The sequence below is a fragment of the Odontomachus brunneus genome, unplaced genomic scaffold, assembly GCF_010583005.1.
Source record: "Odontomachus brunneus isolate Ranch 3 - 2012 unplaced genomic scaffold, Obru_v1 Obru_scaffold_125, whole genome shotgun sequence".
NCBI classification, from domain to species: Eukaryota; Metazoa; Arthropoda; class Insecta; order Hymenoptera; family Formicidae; genus Odontomachus; species Odontomachus brunneus.
This window is the reverse complement of record NW_022639575.1, coordinates 792,066-810,584: the sequence shown is the minus strand read 5'-3', so window position 1 is coordinate 810,584 and position 18,519 is coordinate 792,066. Positions and strand designations below refer to the sequence as shown.

The window sequence follows — 18,519 nt, the reverse complement described above, 5'->3', positions numbered from 1 at the left end:
GGGGGGGGGGGGGGGAGAGAGAGAGAGAGAGAGAGAGAGAGAGAGAGACTGTCAGTAAAATCTATCTTGCCGAGGAAAAACATAGCAAATTGTTCAATAGCACATTTCAGTTCCCGAAATATAAATAGTACATACGAAAGGATAAGAAATGATTGTCGATATGTTCCCTTGATTACAAAATTCTAAGTAATGTTTACTGCAAAAATCCCTCCGTGTACATAACCAGTTCCCAATCTTGACGTGAGATAACGATCTGTACTACGAAAAGACAATATAGCTTGTCAAATATTATGCCTCGAGATTCCTCGATAATCCTTCAAGTTCGACGAAATTTACAGAGTCAACACGCAGTCGAAATTTTGCGAATCATCGTGCGAATATAATGCGATCGAGAAGCTAATTCTCTTGAGATGCATAGTTTTTCGAATTTTCCCAAGTAATCCGATTATTCTGCCGGCTGACCAAATCGGGATATTCTCGGGAAATTACCCTGCAAGATTCACGTAATGTAATGACGTCGGGTAAACATCCCTTTGAAGGAGTTTCATGTCCGCCGCTTATGGCACAGTCATTTAATGGATTCCAAATAGGGTGCACGCCTCGCCTATAGCGGTATGCTCGCGCAAAGCGCATGCTGCAATTAACCACGCTGATTAGGCAATGCGCTTTGAAGCGATGAGCGGATGGTGGTGAAAGGTTCGTACGCTGTATCACTGATTTTATACCCAAAGGATTCAAATTTCTGGGAATGATCGAAACGACGGGCACGATGTGATACGCGACGAGTTCGCGATAGCAATTATTATATGGAGCGCGATCTCGTTTTGAGCGTTTCGTAAAATTCTCTTAATAACGCGCCGGCAACGCGCTGGCCGTCGCGTGCTTGCAAAACGTATACGGCATATTGTGTATCGACGAATTTTCAGCCGAGTGTATTAGTGCAAAGTTGCGCGGCCATTTCGTTAATAAACTCGGCCCGACCAAGTGCTTCGAGGCGGGATTAGAAGCAGCGATCGTTTATCGGCGTAATGAGCTAACCTCCGATTAAAACGACACGGCGAGTTACAACAAGATATCGACGGCCTCGTGCCAGGAGTTGGAGCAAATAGGAAGGAGAGCGCACTGGTACTGGTCGAGTGGTGGCGAGGGATCGCGAAACCAGGAAATGGAGTGAGGGAGGGAGGTGAATTCGAGACCAAAGCGCGCCATCAAATACGCATTCGGAGGATTTACAAGTTATTCAAATATTCCCTGCCCAGTAAGCTATGATGAATACGCGGTGTTCCGATTTAATCCCCTTCGAAGTCCCCGCGCTCCCCTGTCCACGCTCAAATCACATCGTCGCCCGATCCAACCCGCTCGCTCGTTCGTTTGCACTTCGGACCGCCGTTTTCAGACGATTCGTCGTTGATTCGCGCTGCGTCGCATCGCGGAAAAATTTCGCGCGAGCTCGACGACCCGCCAGCGGCAAAAACAGCTCGATGCAACTCGCGGTGGAACGCATTTTCGCGCAACAGCGAGGCGGTGGCAATTGGAACGAATCATCAGTCGCGACGTACTCGTCTAGATAAATGTTGCACGAGATTAACGATATATTATTATTCAACAGCACTTCGCGCTGAAAGAAATCGATCGAACCGATAAAGCGTCTCGTGAATTTCGCTCGATGTTCATATGAGTGATCGTACGAGTGTGTTTAGATTCAAGCCAAAAATATAAAAGCACTGATAATACTGGCACCTAACTAGACATTTTTTATTGTTTGGGTCTTTAAATATATATATGCAAATCTTATATATATATATATATATATATATATATATATATATATATATATATAGAGAGAGAGAGAGAGAGAGAGAGAGAATATATTTTCTCTCTTTATGAATATAGAGAATTTAAAAGGAAAATATTGGATATATACGTACACGGGAAAAACAACTTTGTTAGTGCAACTGAATATTTTGTTACTTGGGAACTAAATAAAAAAAGTTTCTAAGGTTTTAGGAGCAGAAAAATTTCTGTAGAAAGTTTCGGCTCAGCCAATTCCCCCTCAGTTATCACAGTCGGATTTTAATGCGACTGAATGTGCAGACGAATGTTTTCGGTCACAGTAACAGTATTATTTCTCGTTTGGCGAGTTTTTTGTCTGGTTCCCATTCAGTTACCCGAGCTAAAATTTTTCTTTCCTATATATTCTACGTTGAAGGTTCAAATATTCATATTTAAAAACCAAAACGATAAGAATGTGCAAAGTTTGGTACCAGAATTATTAAAAAGGAAAAAGAATGTTTGGTATTTGTAACTAAACATACAGAGAAATAACTACTATAAATTATGATTGAGAAAACCGTTGTTTCTTTAACTTCTACTGTATGCTAGCGATGACAAGCTTATATGCGTGTTTCGACTGTCATTTTCGTCTAAGAACAACCAACAAAAATACAGTTAAACATAAAGGGAAAAATAACAATAACTTCAGTTAGTTCAATTATTTTTTTCTCTCGGTATCATAGAGTGTCATTGGTGCTTTTATTTCGAGCAGACCTTGTTCTCGATCCTCTCTCGCGAAAATGTCGCCATTCCGCGACGCAAATTCTTCACTCGTGTTTTCAGTTAACGTAAAAAAAAAAAAAAATACCAGAATAACGGCGTTCTTACCGCACTCAAATGCATTACTTTACATCGACGCATTATTTCAAAGAGCGACGAATCGAAACATCACAAAAATCGCGAGACCGGGCTTTCCGAACGCGTTTCAAGCACGGAGAAAAAATACGAGAGGACTTCCCGCGTGCGCCCAGAGGCTATACACATTGTTCGCAATCTGAACCAACGTGACGCGCAACTGCTGACTGCCAGCGTATTTTCGCGGCACGCGCTTACGGCACACAAAGGTCGGCCATTAAAAACATTACGGACGTCTACACACGGAAAAAAAAGATTTGGTTGAATTAACCAAATATCTGGTCGAATATGAACGATCCAGAAATTCCGATTGAAGTAACCCGAATTCGATTTAAGTTAACAAGATTTTTAGTAACCAGGTATGTTTGGTTAAATAACCAGACATGTTTGGTTAGTGTACCAAAAATCTTGTTAACTTAAATAGAATTCGGGTTACTTTAATCGAAATTTCTGGATCGTTCATATTCGACCAGATATTTGGTTAATTCAACCGAATCTTTTTTTCTGTGCAGGATGCCCGATTTCACAATCTCTCGTGAAGACGTACAGTGAACTGAGGATGAACAAAAAAGTATCATACAAGACTTTTGCGAGAATCTTATTAACGATCGAGATACTATTGTGAAAGATTTGGGAATGATCACGCATGATATGGTAGATGAGTTGTAGTGGCGGTGTTTGCACATTAGATCAAACTGGGCAAAAATGTCCTCTACCATTTAGCAGATTTTGAATTATTAATTAAAGAAAATTGTTGCTCACTGACGATTTTGCGCGATAATGCATCAATCTTCTTTAATTGATAATTCTTGCGAAAATTGCAAAACAGCATAGAACTTTTGTGTTCACTTTAATCCACTCTACATCCTCACCCGAGAGATTGCGAAAGCGGCACACCCTGTATAACACAACCGAACGTATTTGTTACCGGTGACACGACAAATATTCACGTTCGCACTGGCAATGTGCTGTGCATTTACGCTTCCCGCGGGGATGTGAACGTAAGAGCGCCAATGGCAGATACGAATTATCCGAGTGCGTCTCTACTGGGCCACTTACGCGAATTGCATATCGCGGTGGCATCGCATACGGGCGCGAAGTCACAGGGGCGACGGTGCCGCGCGAGAGATGGACAAGCGTTGTTATCGGAATAATCATTGTTAGCGGAACCGAGGCGTACATCGCAAAGCCCACAGAGCTTTATGAAGCGACGTTAACCTCCTCTGACGAGCGCCGGTCGCACGTGCGAGCACGGAATTAATGTCGCCGAAGCGAATTGATATTTTGATCACGCAGGTCGGGGAACGCGACGCGGGCGGACGAGAGCAGGCTGTTCGCGTAAACGTAATTCCGTTTGCGCGTAATCGAGTCCGTAGGTCCGTAGAGAAGATGGCTCGGTTGGTATCGTAAAACCTCGGATCGTCGCGACGGTCAGCTGGCAGAATTGCCCCCGTATTTGTCGTTCTATCAGTTTTAATCTAACAACTGGTAGCGTGGTAGGCGGAAAATTTATGTCGACACGAAGTAACGATACGATAACAATGAAAGTACGTGAGAGATGCACAAAAAGTGCTTGTATCGGACGATTTCTTCCTCCCCTTCTTTCTATGACCCCAAATTCTAAATTTTAACCTTATTTTTGGACTTTACTCTTCTAACATCTGTGTATTCTGAAGGATCAATGAACGTTTAACACGCTTGTGCGTAAAAAAATATCACTTTACTCTGGTAAGAAAAGCGAATGTATTTAGTCAGTATTTAGTTAACTTTCCTTCTTTTAATTAATGGTTATCTTCTCCACAAAGAATATTTTCTTGATAACAGTCTTAAAATATATTGATCACAAATTTGAGACAAACTCATTATTCAAAAGAAGAATATATCCTTTTTATAAGAATATTGTGAAACTTTATCGAAGAAAAAGTCGGTTTGGTTCCAGATAGTGGGCTGACTGAATTTTTATTTCAATTTAATATTCTTCGTTAAAATATTGAATTTACATTTTAAGCAAAGCTAATTAGTTAAATGAAATCAAAAGAGGTTGATGCAGACTTCAGAGTGTCAAAATTTTGACAGGGAGAATACGCGTTTGGGGAAATTCATTTGCAAAGTGTGCCAGCAACCACTCCCAAACATAGAATGATAATGTAAAGCAATGACCTAAGCACGACAGAGAATCGAGGGAAATATCGGCAAAGAAGTCGCTCGCAGATTGAGAAAAGGAGAGACGCACTCGCGAACACGGCGAATTGCGCGCGAGAATGGCGGAGCCGAGAACAGAGCGCGGTCGATAGAAAACGTTGCTCGCTAAACCGAGACTGGAACTCGATAAACCGGCCCTCGTACGAAATAATAGCGCCGCGATGCGTGTAGCGTCACGAACGAGCGCCGAGAGAAAGCACGAGAGCTGGCGAGAGTGGTTGGGCCGGTGGTTGGGCCGAGCGAGGAGGATGACGATGTCGGGACGATTGCGTTTTCCATCGGGGAGAGCGCGGATCGCCTTTGTCGTGGCGCGGAGCGAAGCGGAGAGCGCGCGGGTAATAATGGATAATAATGCTTAAACGGGCGATCGTCGACTCGATTCGACCGCGTATCGACGATTCGATTGTCTCCGCTATTGCACGGCCGACCATGCGCGTCGCCGCGGCCGCGAAGTGCGTCATTCATGCGGCACGAATCCTCTCTCTCTCCCCCCTCCCTCCCTCTCTCTCTCTCTCTCTCTCTCTTTGGAGTACGTCGTGTCCGGCGATGAGGATCGCAGCGTCGCAATCGCGAACGAATGCGAACGTTACGTTATATTACATAACAATCAAGAATCCGACCATAAAACAATCCGCGATGATACGATCTATGATCTTACTTTCGACCTCAATATTCTATTCGACGGCTATTTCGATACTCTGACGCCTAATTCAACTTCTTTTGATTCTGTCTAACTCCCACTGATACGAAGCTAGAAAGATAAAAGTAACAGCTATATGTCCAATAGTGCTGTTTATCTATAACAATTAACTGTTCGACATAAAGAATGAACAAAAGCAAAAAAAGAGTTAGCTGATATCAACAAGATCGGACTCGAGGCGAAAAAACATTATTAGACGTGAAAATTAACACTTGTGAAATTTATATTCCAAGGCTGATATTTACAGAGTTGTGAATTATTTAAGATCTCTGATTGAGAACATAATAAATTACTGATTTATATTCATGAGCCATATTCAGCTATTTGGATTAATATTACTTGTATGAAATAATGTAATAAATACACAGACTGACGATTAATCGGAGATCAACGAAACTATTAAATGCAATGCAATAAACATTTAGTTTTATGTAGAACGATAAAATAAACTGCCGGCCTAAATTTCGGATATTTCTTTTTCCTTGGTAAGTCCGTCAAAAACGGAAACTTTCTACGTAATAAATGATTTGGCATACCTTGGCAAAATATATGATGTATCGTCGCCCACGTCCCGAGGTTCTCCGTCCTGGCTCCTCAATCCAGTATCCTAACTGCTTCGTCGTGATACTCGCGCAGATGCAATTCAATCGAAGATACACGTATTAAATAACGCGATGCCGGTGAGAGACCAATCGAGTATCTTAAAGAGGCCGAAATAGTTTAATTATTCGAGAGGAACGATCGATAATGCACTAACACATGTACGCGCGCCGCTTGCCGGCTCGGAACTGAATGGGAAGACCCGGGAAAGTCCGTGAAGCACAACAGTAAACATGCCCCCCCCCCCCCTTACAAGTTCCCTATGTTTTCATTGTGATCGCGCGACGGTTATTGATGAGCGGTGAGTGTTGACGACGAAGGGGGGACTTTTTCGATTCATTGTCGTAGTAGACCTGCGCGTCGCGCACTTTTTGGTAAGCGAGCGTTACATCGCGAACAAACGAAGCGCCTAACGAAAATTAATTAACATGCGTATCTTCGATTGAATTGTATCTACGCGAGTGTCAGAGTCGATATCATGATGGAACAGCCAGGATGCTGGGAGAAGCTTGGATGGAAAACGTAGTAATACATCATACATTTTAACAAATTGCCAAATGTTTTATTACACAGAAAGCTTCTGTTTCCAACGGATTACTAACAAATATACAGAGAATGAAAAGGCATTCATATCTAAATTGCTCCTTTGACTCTGATTTCAATCTTATTGACATCAGCTGACGCCTTTTTTATTTCTGTTTAGTTTTGTTATGGTATAAAATCTAGAGTTAAATCATTATTGATAAACAGCGTTATTGAACATATAACTGTTATTTTTTGCCAGCTTCAGCTCTTTTAAATTATTGAAATTTTCATTAGAAAAACAGAGGGAATTGCTACTTCTACCTTTATTTCATATTCGCAATTTTACCATATGCTCTCTTAAAATGAATCAGTCAAACATCACTGAAAACAGTGAATATACACTGATTGCAGTTATAAGTATAGCACTGAAAGTGCTCAGTGCTATATTCATAATTGGTATCAGTGACTATTCACTGATTCGCTTTAAGAGAGTGCGGTAAATATGATAGCTTTATCGTTTTATGTTTCCTTCGTGTCGTAAACACAAGGGACAATTCTCATCGACACATACCTGATTCTTGCCTTTGAGAACGAGGACATTGGTGACGCGGCCGAAGGGTACGCCCAGATGGATGATCTCTTGCTCTGACACATCGTTAGGTATGTTCCTGATATGAATGACTCTGGAAGGCTTGCCGCTGTGACTCTTGTCGAGCTTAACCTGGAACAAAAAGGATGGATCCCGCGTGAGTCATCGGATAAAACGAGCTGAGAACTTAATGCCCCCTCACTCGCCATAAATATATAACCTGTGGAAGCGAGAGGATATAAATGGTCTCATAAATAAGAAGCACGAGAGAGGTATGTTAGGATCATCTAATATCCAGAGAAATAATCCCGCCGCGTGCTATCCTGACTCTATCGTTATAACGCGGTGTATTAAGTTTAAACAGCGCCAACGTTCGATGCTCCCTCCCTGTTAATATTTATCGCGACCGTTAATGGAAACCGCTTGCGCCTGAGAAACTGCGGGCAAAGTTTCGGCAGATACCACCCCTCCCTCACCACCAGAAACGTATGCCGTTACAGATCAGATACTCTGCACCCTCGGCACATACACGCAATTAACGAGATAGTATCAATTGTCCCGTACGTACAGTTCCGCGGAGTGCCTTACCATTCACCAAATCGATAGTCGCCAAAAATTTTCGACCACTCCTTTCTAGTCGCTGGATTAATTAATAATCATGAGGAACGCGTAGTTGAAAACGAAAGTGACTGGCCAACAATTCTTAATGTTACTTGAAATTTAATACACAAGTAAGATATTTACATTCAGAATAAGATATGAATTTGTCAGCTAAAATTAATTATAAGAATATAATATCATGTATATCATATGATATAAATGAAAATTTCAAACCCAACTTGAAAATTTAGATCCGAATCTCACGTGATAATTGTCTCACGTGAGACAAGTTTCAAGCAATAATTATTAATATAGATCAGTAACTGTTGATCTGTCGATGGCAAGGCAATCGCGGGATTGAGGCCGGTATATTCACAGATGTATCTTATATTTAAAGTCACCTTAAGTTCATCTTCAGCTCCTCCGTAGTTAATGAAGCGATCCGCATACATCATCTGAAGGTGAACTTAAGCCGGTTCTAAATGTAAGATCCGACTATGAATATCGGCTTGTGAATACCAAAGCCTGCGAACTGCCTCACACCCTTCTTCCGCAGAAAATCGACGGGAGTGGCGCGGAGAATTAGCTCGCGCGGCATTTCAGTAGAAAAAGTCAAACGTGGTCAGCCAGTTGGCCTGCAAACTTTCACCCGACCGTTTTTCGTCGCGCAGCGACAAGCAAGAGAGAAGAAGAAGAGATTTATTGAATTCCCGACCGCGCTCGCAATCTCGGTAGCTTACATTATTCCATATGCGGCGGTCAGAAGTCGAAGAACGCGCCGGATATATACCTTGCTTCGCGTGTGTACACTTAAATCGAAGCTCGTACCGCCGCGGGCGGAGTTTTCAATCACTGCTCTATCTAGTTGAGTTCAGCCGAGAGAGAGAGAAAGAGAAAGAGAGAGAGAGAGGCAGGGAAAGAGAGAAAAAGAGAGAAAGAAAGAGTTTCTTCCTGCTTTTCCCTCCGAAAACTCCCGAAACTCACCCTCCCAACTCCCCCTCGATTTCGCCGTTGCTTTTTCTCGTTTTTTTCCCCCCTTACCTCTTTCCTTAGCCGTTCCGAAGCTCTCTTAGGAACGTCGCTGAGGTTTAGTCAGGCTTAACTGATCGGAAAACGCGCTTCTTACCGGGTGAAGGAAGATGGATATTTCAGAGGCGCCCCATCCTTAATCCTCCCCTTTTCCTGTCTCTTTCCGCCTCCCTATCTCTCTTTCTCTCTTCCTCGTTCCAGAACGGAGTTCGAACGAGAGCGGTGGATATTTCTGTTTGAGAGTGTGTAAATCAATACAAAGCGGAGAGAGAAAGGGTAGCAAGGAACGGATGATTAAAAACACTTCGCGGATTATGGCTTATTAGCAGATAATTGATTTAATTAATTCGTCTCGCGCGCGACAAATTTACAGCACGACAGAAAGTATAATTAGATATCGCGGAAAATAGTAAAATATATACGCGATGAATCCAACAGCCGCACATAATACGTGTTTATCCGCGAGATATCGAACCGATACTCAAGAGAGATAGAGAGACACCGCGGAAATAAAAGAATATGTAAAGAATTCGATAGAAATATCAAATGTCACACTTGAATGTTACGGAAACATAACGTCGGACAATTTTCTAACTTTTTAAAGTGGACAAATATACTTACCCAGGAAAATTATTTGAATTTTCGTCGTGTGAAAATACACAACACCACGGAGAAAATATTAAGGATATCATTTGTCTAAATATAGTTGCCACAATAAAATATTAATTATATGCATACAAAATGATTCTAATATCCACAGTACTCTGTAAGTATGTTAACCTTCTTTACTGCCTATCCATATGAACAGTACTCTCAGTGCTGTATGGTGTACCAAAATTCTTAATGGATCTCATAGTATTTTATAGACCACAACAGAGAGACAGCAATATTCCTTTGGTTGAGGCAAGTATATGAAGGTGTACTAACTGAACATTATACATCATAAGAACTACGGCTATGAGAACTGTATAGATGGGCATGTAATAACAACAACTTTTAATCACATCTATCTTACTTGAAATCACGTAAATTTTTTTCTCCAACTATAGAATATGTGGATATAGCGATCATGGTAGTTTTCTCCGTGCGAGAGGGTCAAGAGAGAGTTAGTTAAACGGTTTGTCTTTTCCTTCGTAAACGCTGAGTGGCCGGTATTAACGTGAGCGTAATGGAAGAGTATAACGGAGTGGGTGGTCCCAACGCGAATGAATTAAAAATTGACCCTCGCCGACGTCCCTTTATGCCCTCAATTTCCACGGTGTCCTTTTGGTGATGCCACGTACTCGGCTTTAATCTCGCTTGTACGAACAGCTACGACGCGACGCGACGGCGGCAACGACGACGGCGACGACAACAATGAAATCGGATTATAACGAGTTGGCGTGTCGTATCGCGGCGGTGGTGTGCCGACGCAGTAATAAGGCGGATTCCATGACGAAGGTAGCCGACGAGAACTCTCGCCGTGGAGGATCGTTTCTAGCTCAACAGGTCAAAGTCGCAGAGACGGCGCGGCATGGCGCGATTCGATTCCCTTTCGGACGTCCGGGCGATTCTTTTTTCGGAGCAAACGGGAAAAGAGAGCGCGAAAAAGAAACAAAAAGTTGATCGTAAAATTCCCGTCGACGAAGCGAGATCGACGAAATTCCTCCATTCTCGTCTTCTAAACGGAGAAACAGGAACAAGGAGAAACAAGCGACCAAAAAGGAGCGTTCCTTTGCTTCCACTTGTGTCGCCTTTGCAACGCGAAGGGAGGAAAGACATGGCGAGGCTGAGCTCAGTCACTGACAGTCGAATCGACCGTAAACGTGAAATGCCCGCGCTTCAGAGAGACACATGAAGAATCCCAGGAACGCTCTAGGAAGAGCACGAACGCACGAGTGGCTGTCGATCGAAAGAAGAAGAGCCTTAATTGCTCGGTGTTTCTTTGCCACGTGCGAAACGTGGGAGGCGGTCGTCGCGCAAACAAGCTTCGCTTCGAGTGCCGTTCATTCACCGTCGAGAACGACCTCTCGAGGACTACCGCCACTGCCTCTCGCTTCAAGCCTGGACAACGTGTTTCCAGGTTCTACAATTTGATACACGGGTGGCATACAGCTTGTGGAAGAGCTTCCTCATGTCTCTCGTCCCTCTTCAAACCCTTCTGGTTAGTTATTCGGCCGAGAACATTAGCTCTCTCTCTCTTACTCTCTCGTAACAAAGTTCAAATTATTAGTCACTCTAATAAATTCATCTGTTCGTTCTAAAGCGTTAACAATGACTCTCTCGACCGATGTGAAGATTTTTTCTCTACAGTGTGACGTTTTCGGATGTATATATATGTATATATATGTATATAGGCCTTGAGTTTCTCCCTGCCTCTCTATTGCGCGCCGTCGCGTCTGCTCGGATGAACCTCTCGTAAATCACCCATCTTCATCCGAGCCGATAATTGGACATAATAGAGGCAATTCACGGAAAATCGTTCGTAGGAAATAGGCCACGTGAGTCTCGTGCGTCACGACACCGCCGGGTGCCACCGAAAGTCGAACGTGACCCTGCGATCTGATTTATCGACAAATGTCCCCGGCTGCATGCTCGCGATAGCGTGCAATTCTTGTTTGACACGGGAACATATGTTCCCCGCTGTGCTACACGTATCACTGTCATCGCGTTCACCGCGCGCACATGTGATAAGAACTTCTAATCGCGACTTTGATACGAAAGAAAGAATTGCAGTTGATTTCAGGGGAGGATCTCTCTTGCAGAAAAGAATGTCGGGAAAAGGAGAGAGATCTAGACTTTAATATCAGTCATGGGATTTCGCAGTGGGAATCACACATTGACATTACGTAAAAAAGTTTCGCGACAAAAAACAGAGCAAAAGCGTGTAAATTGAGAGGAGATTCAGATAGCTGAAAAAATAGAAGGTTTTTATGAATTAAAAAAAAAATAAAAGTATTAATATCGTGTTTTGATCATATTATTTATCATTGTTTCAAGTGCAAAAATAATTATTTTTTATTAAAAAAAATTGAAATTTCGTCGTCAAAATTTTTTTACAGCTCATGTAATCATCTTAAACAAACTGAATAAGACAATAAGAAAAAATTGTATTAAATTTGTTGGAGATAAAGCTTTATTTTATGTGTGGAAAGTCGATATTTTTTGCAAAATAATAACATTTCGAAGTTACATGTTATTTCCCCCTTTCTACTCTTTCTTTTATTTAATGTTCCGGGAAGAATATTAATTTCAGAAATTTTCCAAGGGATTTAGATTCATCCTCCAGCGAATTTAATACAGTTTTTAAATTTCCTTGCCTCATTTGTTTCAAACCATCACGCGCGCCGTAATGTCGCCCGCTATAAGCTCAAGGCATTAGTGTTCAGCACAAAAAATCTCTGAACCACAGAATTTCAATTATATTTTAAATAAAAGAGATAACTTTTTGTAGCCGAAACAATGATAATTAGTGCGATCAAGATCTGATACGTTGATTTTTTGTAAAAAATTCGCGAAACCTCATATTTTGTCGGCTATCTAAACCAGAACCTGCTCTTAAGATATGACTCGGTAATTGCTACGAAGGCACGCATCCCCGCGTCTCGCACGCGCTCCTTGGAAAGTTTCACACAGGTACGCGCTCGAGATGTCGTAAAGTAGAGAGAGCCGCGGCGGTAATTGTGTAGCTTCGCCCGTATCGTGTTGCGCGTCTGAGGCGCAAGCGAGAGGTCCCGCGCGAACGATATAAACACGTGATCGTAACTCGGCCCTGCGCATTCTATAAATGCCGAGGGTAAAGCGTGTAAAAGCAGAGTTAACATGCCAATAACCTTTACGGCGCCCCGGTGCCGTTGAGCGAGTGCTGTCGGCCTTAAAAGTATCTGCAAATGAGAGCGGCCCTTGTAACGGATGCTGCCTATTATGCAGTCACGTCGCGGCGATCGTCAAAGTTGTCGTTACGAGGGAAAAGGAAAAAAAACGGATGCTGCGATGCATCGATCTTCCATTTCATCCCGCGTCACGCGTATCCTGACATTCGCGCTCGAATTTTGCCACGGCGACGCTAAATGATCCATCACGCGACCTCCGGTTAATGCGACAATCGCGCGCGCGTGTGTGTACACGTGCGTTCTCGCGTGCGTGTGGACGAGAGTACATATTAATATATTTATAGAGAAGAAGAAAATCTCGAATGCGAAGTGTATGGATGAAGTTGTCTCATTAGGACACGTGTATATTCAGCTCGTTTGTTTCTCCATCTAAGAAAAACAATACTCGTAAAATGTTGCGCGGCTTAATGATGCACGGTGTAAGGGGCAAAATGATGGATGCACGTAGATGGTGATGTTGTTCAATTATAAGTATAACGAGATCTCGTGTTACTAAATGAAGCGACCTCGCAATGCGAGCCGTGTTGCTCGATAACGTTTCTGTAAAGTACACATTATGCGTTTTCTTCTTCGTTCCTCTCTCTTTCTTTCGTGTGACTTGCACTCGGTGGAAAATGTTGAGCCCCAAATGCTGCCGCGGGGTTCAGCCGTGGGGAGGTTGAGGCGCGTTGCTCGTGCAGAACGGCTCGGGAACGGAATAAACCGCGAGCCGGCACGACGTATTCAACGTGAGCGAGCGCGATAAATATTTGAGGCGCGGCAAAATATCGCGGCAATTTCAATCGTTGCGATCGTGATAAAGAGGTAATTCGCCCTGCACACGCTTATATCGCAAAAGACGCACGTAGTCTGCCTCGAGAACTTACGTTCGTGTTCGGCAAGTATAATGTAAGCTGTGTATACCGCCACACATTGTTGCATATAATATGAGATCAATCGCGCTTTACCTAACCGAAGCATGGCGCACTTCTCTATCTCAAGGCTGGAACTTAGCCGTACGTCGCGCCACGTCTGTCGTATTTACGTGGCGCCTCGCATTAATAATTCGCGCGTTGCGCTCCGAGTATAAGATAAACGACACATTAAGTCCCAATTATTTGCGAGTATCAGGCATCATAATTCAAACTGCCTGAAGCGGTTTAAAAATTTACGACAATAAGCACAGGCGTCGACGGCGTATCGAGCGCATCTCAAAAGTATGAATCGTGTCTCAAAGGTATCAGTCGTGTCTCAAAGGTATCAGTCGTGTCTCAAAAGTATCAGTCGTGTCTTAAAAGCATCAGTCGTGTTCCAAAAGTACACGGAACAAACGATTTCGCTACCGCGGCTGTACTGCAGATCCCAGTATACCCATTACGGTTGAATCTCCTCTTACGCGTTTCTTACAGTTTCAAATCATGTGCTCTAACTACAATTTTCGCCACTGTTGCTACTATACGCCGGTTTTACGGCTAAATATATGTCTGCTGGCAACTATACCTTTAGGTATTCATATCTTGCGACGAGATTAAGTACCACATGCGGATTCACGTTGCTGCAAACCCAAGTGTGTCTTTGAATCTTTTTTTACCGTTTCTTACCGTTGTAACTCACGTCACTTAAACGTACTAAATTATAATTTGCCCGTTTTATACATGTTAAACAAAGTGCCTTAGAAAAAGAGCTTCAGCCAAATTATACGCTTATGCGTTTGAGGACACTTGGATTTGCAGCGCAGCAAACCTTTCTTTCCGTGTATCAAACAAAAATAGAGAAGCTATTTGGACAAGCCGCGGCGATTTCTGCGATATGCGCAAAAAAAACGCGGTGTACAAACAATTTTGATGGAGACTAGATGTCGCCACACGACGAAACTTGTACATTTAAGCGCAACATCGATCGTCAACAGCCGCGTCGCGAGTACTCGACATAAGAAAGCGGTCAAATGGCGCGGGGTAAAAGGGAAAAAAGCGTGATTTAGGTGCCGTAACGGGCGGTCGGATGCATTCACCTCATTTGCTCGCCCCTCCGGACATTTCCCGAAATGAGGGGAAGCCGGCGAAGGTGTATGTGTATGTGTATAAAGTATGAACGACGGTGCCACGCGTGCTCTCCTTGCTTTTGCAAGATAAATGTTACGCAGCGGCTGCGGACCCTAAAACCTCGGGCCGTGATCGATAGTAATTGATAAGAGAGGGAAAAAAAAGAGGAGAGGAGGAGGAGGAGGGCGCCGATCGAGGGCCTGAAGTAATTCTTGAAGTAAATCGCGCTTTTTTTCTTCGCGACGCGCGGTACGAATTCAGCGCGAAGGAGACGCCGTGTGACGTAACAAAGAAGTATACGTATCGATATGTTTTGTGAGGTAACTATAGGTAACTATAGGTAGAGAATGTGTTCGTTTTTGTATGCCCGTATCGCGTACACACTTGCCGCACTATTTTCAATGGGAGTCAATGTTGTCGCACGGGCTATTTACGTTTTGCAAATAAATACGGTTTATATTTCTTGCAGCAATATAAACAATACTCTCTCGAGATGAGAGTGTAAAAGCTGCTGCTGCCGCCGAGGCAGCCGAGTGTACTGAGAGGTACACGAAAAAAGCGCGTGTGCTCAATAAGCAGACTTAACCATGCAAAATGCAGAAATATAAATCGATATAATTATCGATGAAGTGCGAGTAACCGGCACTTGGACGACATTTTGTAACACTCTTAGAATTATCGACTTTAATCGGTTAGAGTTACATTAGAGCGAGGTAGGTTAGATAGGTTCTCAGATTACGATATCGCTTAAGTTCTACCACTTACATCTTCCGTATCTGCCATCACAGCCTGAGCCAGTTCCTCGTATGACGTGTCGCGAAACGAACGTAGGAAGAGCGAGGTGCAACATCACAACGAGTCCTCGAGCGCGAAATACGTCCAAACCGGCCGGCCGGCCGGCGAGCGCCGCGTCACTGCAATCGACTCGACTGTTGAGATGCACACGATTCAAACGTCAAGCCCACGTGACCGCGGCGTAACCGACGCCATGTTCGCGCGGAAAGACCGAGCTACCGTTGGACTACCGCGGGGATCAACGTGTTCGAGCGCGACGACGGCGGCGACGGCTCCGCGAATGGAAAACGCGAACTGGAAAGACAGAATCGACTTATGATACACAGGAGTCCACGCGTATCCTCCGCAGGCACGAGCCTCTCCTGTTCCACGTTTTGCACACGAGACTGCTGCGCATGCCTGTGGATCCGTCGAGCGCCGGCGGCTGAGACGCGCGATAAATGTCGGCCGATACGAACGACACCGCCGACTGCTGGTGCTCCGCGGCTTCGCCGGAGTCGCGGCTCGCCATTTTCGTGCACGCACCGCCGCGGCAGACCGGCGTTCATGAAGCGTAATAACACGGCGGCCGCGTCGCGCGCGATCGTGGAACAACGTGTTGCGGCGTGACCGGTCGATGTACACTGACGACGCTCGGCCGGCTCCGCCGTCACTCGGCGCGCCTCGGCGTGAGGCGATGCGCGCGCAGCTACCGCGCGCCCCGCGCCACGTTCGCCGGCCGTGTTGCCGTTCCCTGGAGCGTATGTCGGAGCACACGCATGCACACTGTAAAAACTGATGTGTTAAAGGACCCCGCACAAACCTTTTGGAAATTGAATTTCGGTCGAATTGGCCGAAGATTTGATATGTTGTAGATCTTGTCGTCCTGGATAAAAAGTCTCCACAGGTACGACAATCCCCTGCAATGAACCGTTTGACCTCTACGAGGCGTCATTTTTCAAAACAGGTTAATACTACAATATTTTATTTTCAACGTGTACGGTGCATTCCTACATCATTATTTGTACTTTCTATATATTTTTTTGAATAAAAAGTTATAAGAATAAAAAGGAAAGCTATATTGACTTGATTGCTTCTCAAAAGTCAGAGTGCTTGATTATTAAGAGTCCCCTCGTCTCTCACAACGCATGGTCTACTCAATATAAATAAAGCGGTTCTTTGCATGCACCCTATGATTGTGTCCATTTCTTTTCCCTAGACATAAAGCAACACAGCATTGACTTAAATCTCTAAAATCAAGTTATTGACCTCGATATCTTTATAACTTTTTTGTAAGAAGCAACAAAGTCAATAATATCCTTATAACTTTTTACTTAAAAAAATACATAGAAAGTACAAATAATGATGTAGGAACACCGTTGAAAATAAGATATTGTAGTATTAGCCTGTTTTGAAAAATGACACCTCATAAAGGTCAAACGGTTTATTGCAAGGGATCGTACCTGTGGAGACTTTTTATCACGATGACAAAACCTATAACATATCAAATCTTCAGCCAATTTGACTGAAATTCAATTTCCATAAGGTTTGTGCGGGGTCCTTTAACATTTCATATGTCCCAAATTATTCACTCTCATTTATGTGTAAATTTAACACAAAACAAATGTGGTAAAAAGTAACACGCATAATACGTAAAAAATTAACACAAGAATTTAACACTTGAATACCGTCAGAAATCACAGTTTGTGTTAAATTGACACATGTATAATGTTAAATTAACTAAAATAAAACGTTACTTTAACATTTGAGAGAAGTATTCATCTTAAGGTTTTGATAAAATGAAAATGTTAAATTGATATAATCTATGTCTGACATATTAAATATGTCAATTTAATACAACCTGTGATTCCTAACGGTATTCAAGTGTTAAATTCTCGTGTTAATTTTTTCCATATTATGTGTGTTACTTTTTAACACATCTGTTTCGTGTTAAATTTACACATAAATGAGAGTGGATGATTTGGGACACATGAAATGTGTTAAATTTAACACATCAGTTTTTACAGTGCAGATAAAACATACAACACGTATATGCATACAAATGCGCGACGTATATAATGTATACACGATGACCCGAAAGCACTGGATATTCCTTTCAGTAAAGACGCTTGCCCGATTTAGGATCGATTTCTCATCGATCCGCCGCGTCGCCTCAGATCTATGCACACGTTTGTCGAATGCATTGAGTACGTGGAAAAAAAGATAGGACAGCGTGCAGTTAGAACGTGTAATGAATGAATTCACTATGAGAATGCCTTTCTCGCGTCATTCGTGAGGAAGCAACTTTAATCCTCTACTGCCCACAGTGACTCTAAAGTCACGATCCAATTTTATTATTGATCTCCGATATAAATGTTGTTCCTGTCTTGTGACGTGAAAGTTACAATATGGCTTAGTATATTGGCAGCGATAACTGTTCAACCTCAGAATTACAAACCTATTTTGAGAGAATTAGAAAAGTAAAACTTCACCTTATATGTGTTGAGTACTTTAGTTTTAAATATCCTAAATAAATCCTAAATATAAAAAAAGAAAAAAACAGATCTAAATAAATGTGCTTAGTATTCACTGAATAGATATTTACTAATTTTTAGATATTCTTTCTCTCTTAGTGATATAATACACTATAAATTACAAACTTTCCATTGCTATATCGTTTAAATCAAATGATAAATAATTCTGAGATTTGTGCGTAATGTCGTTATATTAGTCTTTAATATCATAGAGATTTTTCATTAAAATCTTACGATTTTAGTTTAAAAGAAATTAAAAATAGAAATTAGAAATAGCTAATTCTAAGGGAATGTAGAAATAGGGTCAATTTTAATTTCAAATAACTCAATTGTCAAATGGCCAATGTTTCTCTAATTATATGAGCAGTTAGACAGTGCTTCAATT

The 18,519-nt window shown here is 42.6% G+C and overlaps 1 protein-coding gene across 12 annotated transcripts in view; it reads right to left on the bottom strand.

The window, feature by feature from the left end:
- LOC116849731 (polypyrimidine tract-binding protein 1) overlaps positions 1-18,519 on the bottom strand; it is a 622,962-nt gene that overhangs the window by 122,693 nt on the left and 481,750 nt on the right. For 11 of the 12 annotated variants that reach the window (XM_032827169.1, XM_032827170.1, XM_032827173.1 and 8 more), the window contains one exon: positions 7,287-7,436. In XM_032827169.1, the coding sequence (XP_032683060.1) occupies positions 7,287-7,436 (150 nt within the window). Of the gene's footprint in view, positions 1-7,286; positions 7,437-15,591; positions 15,750-18,519 lie in introns of those variants that run through there. The other variant, XM_032827174.1, reaches the window with a different exon arrangement.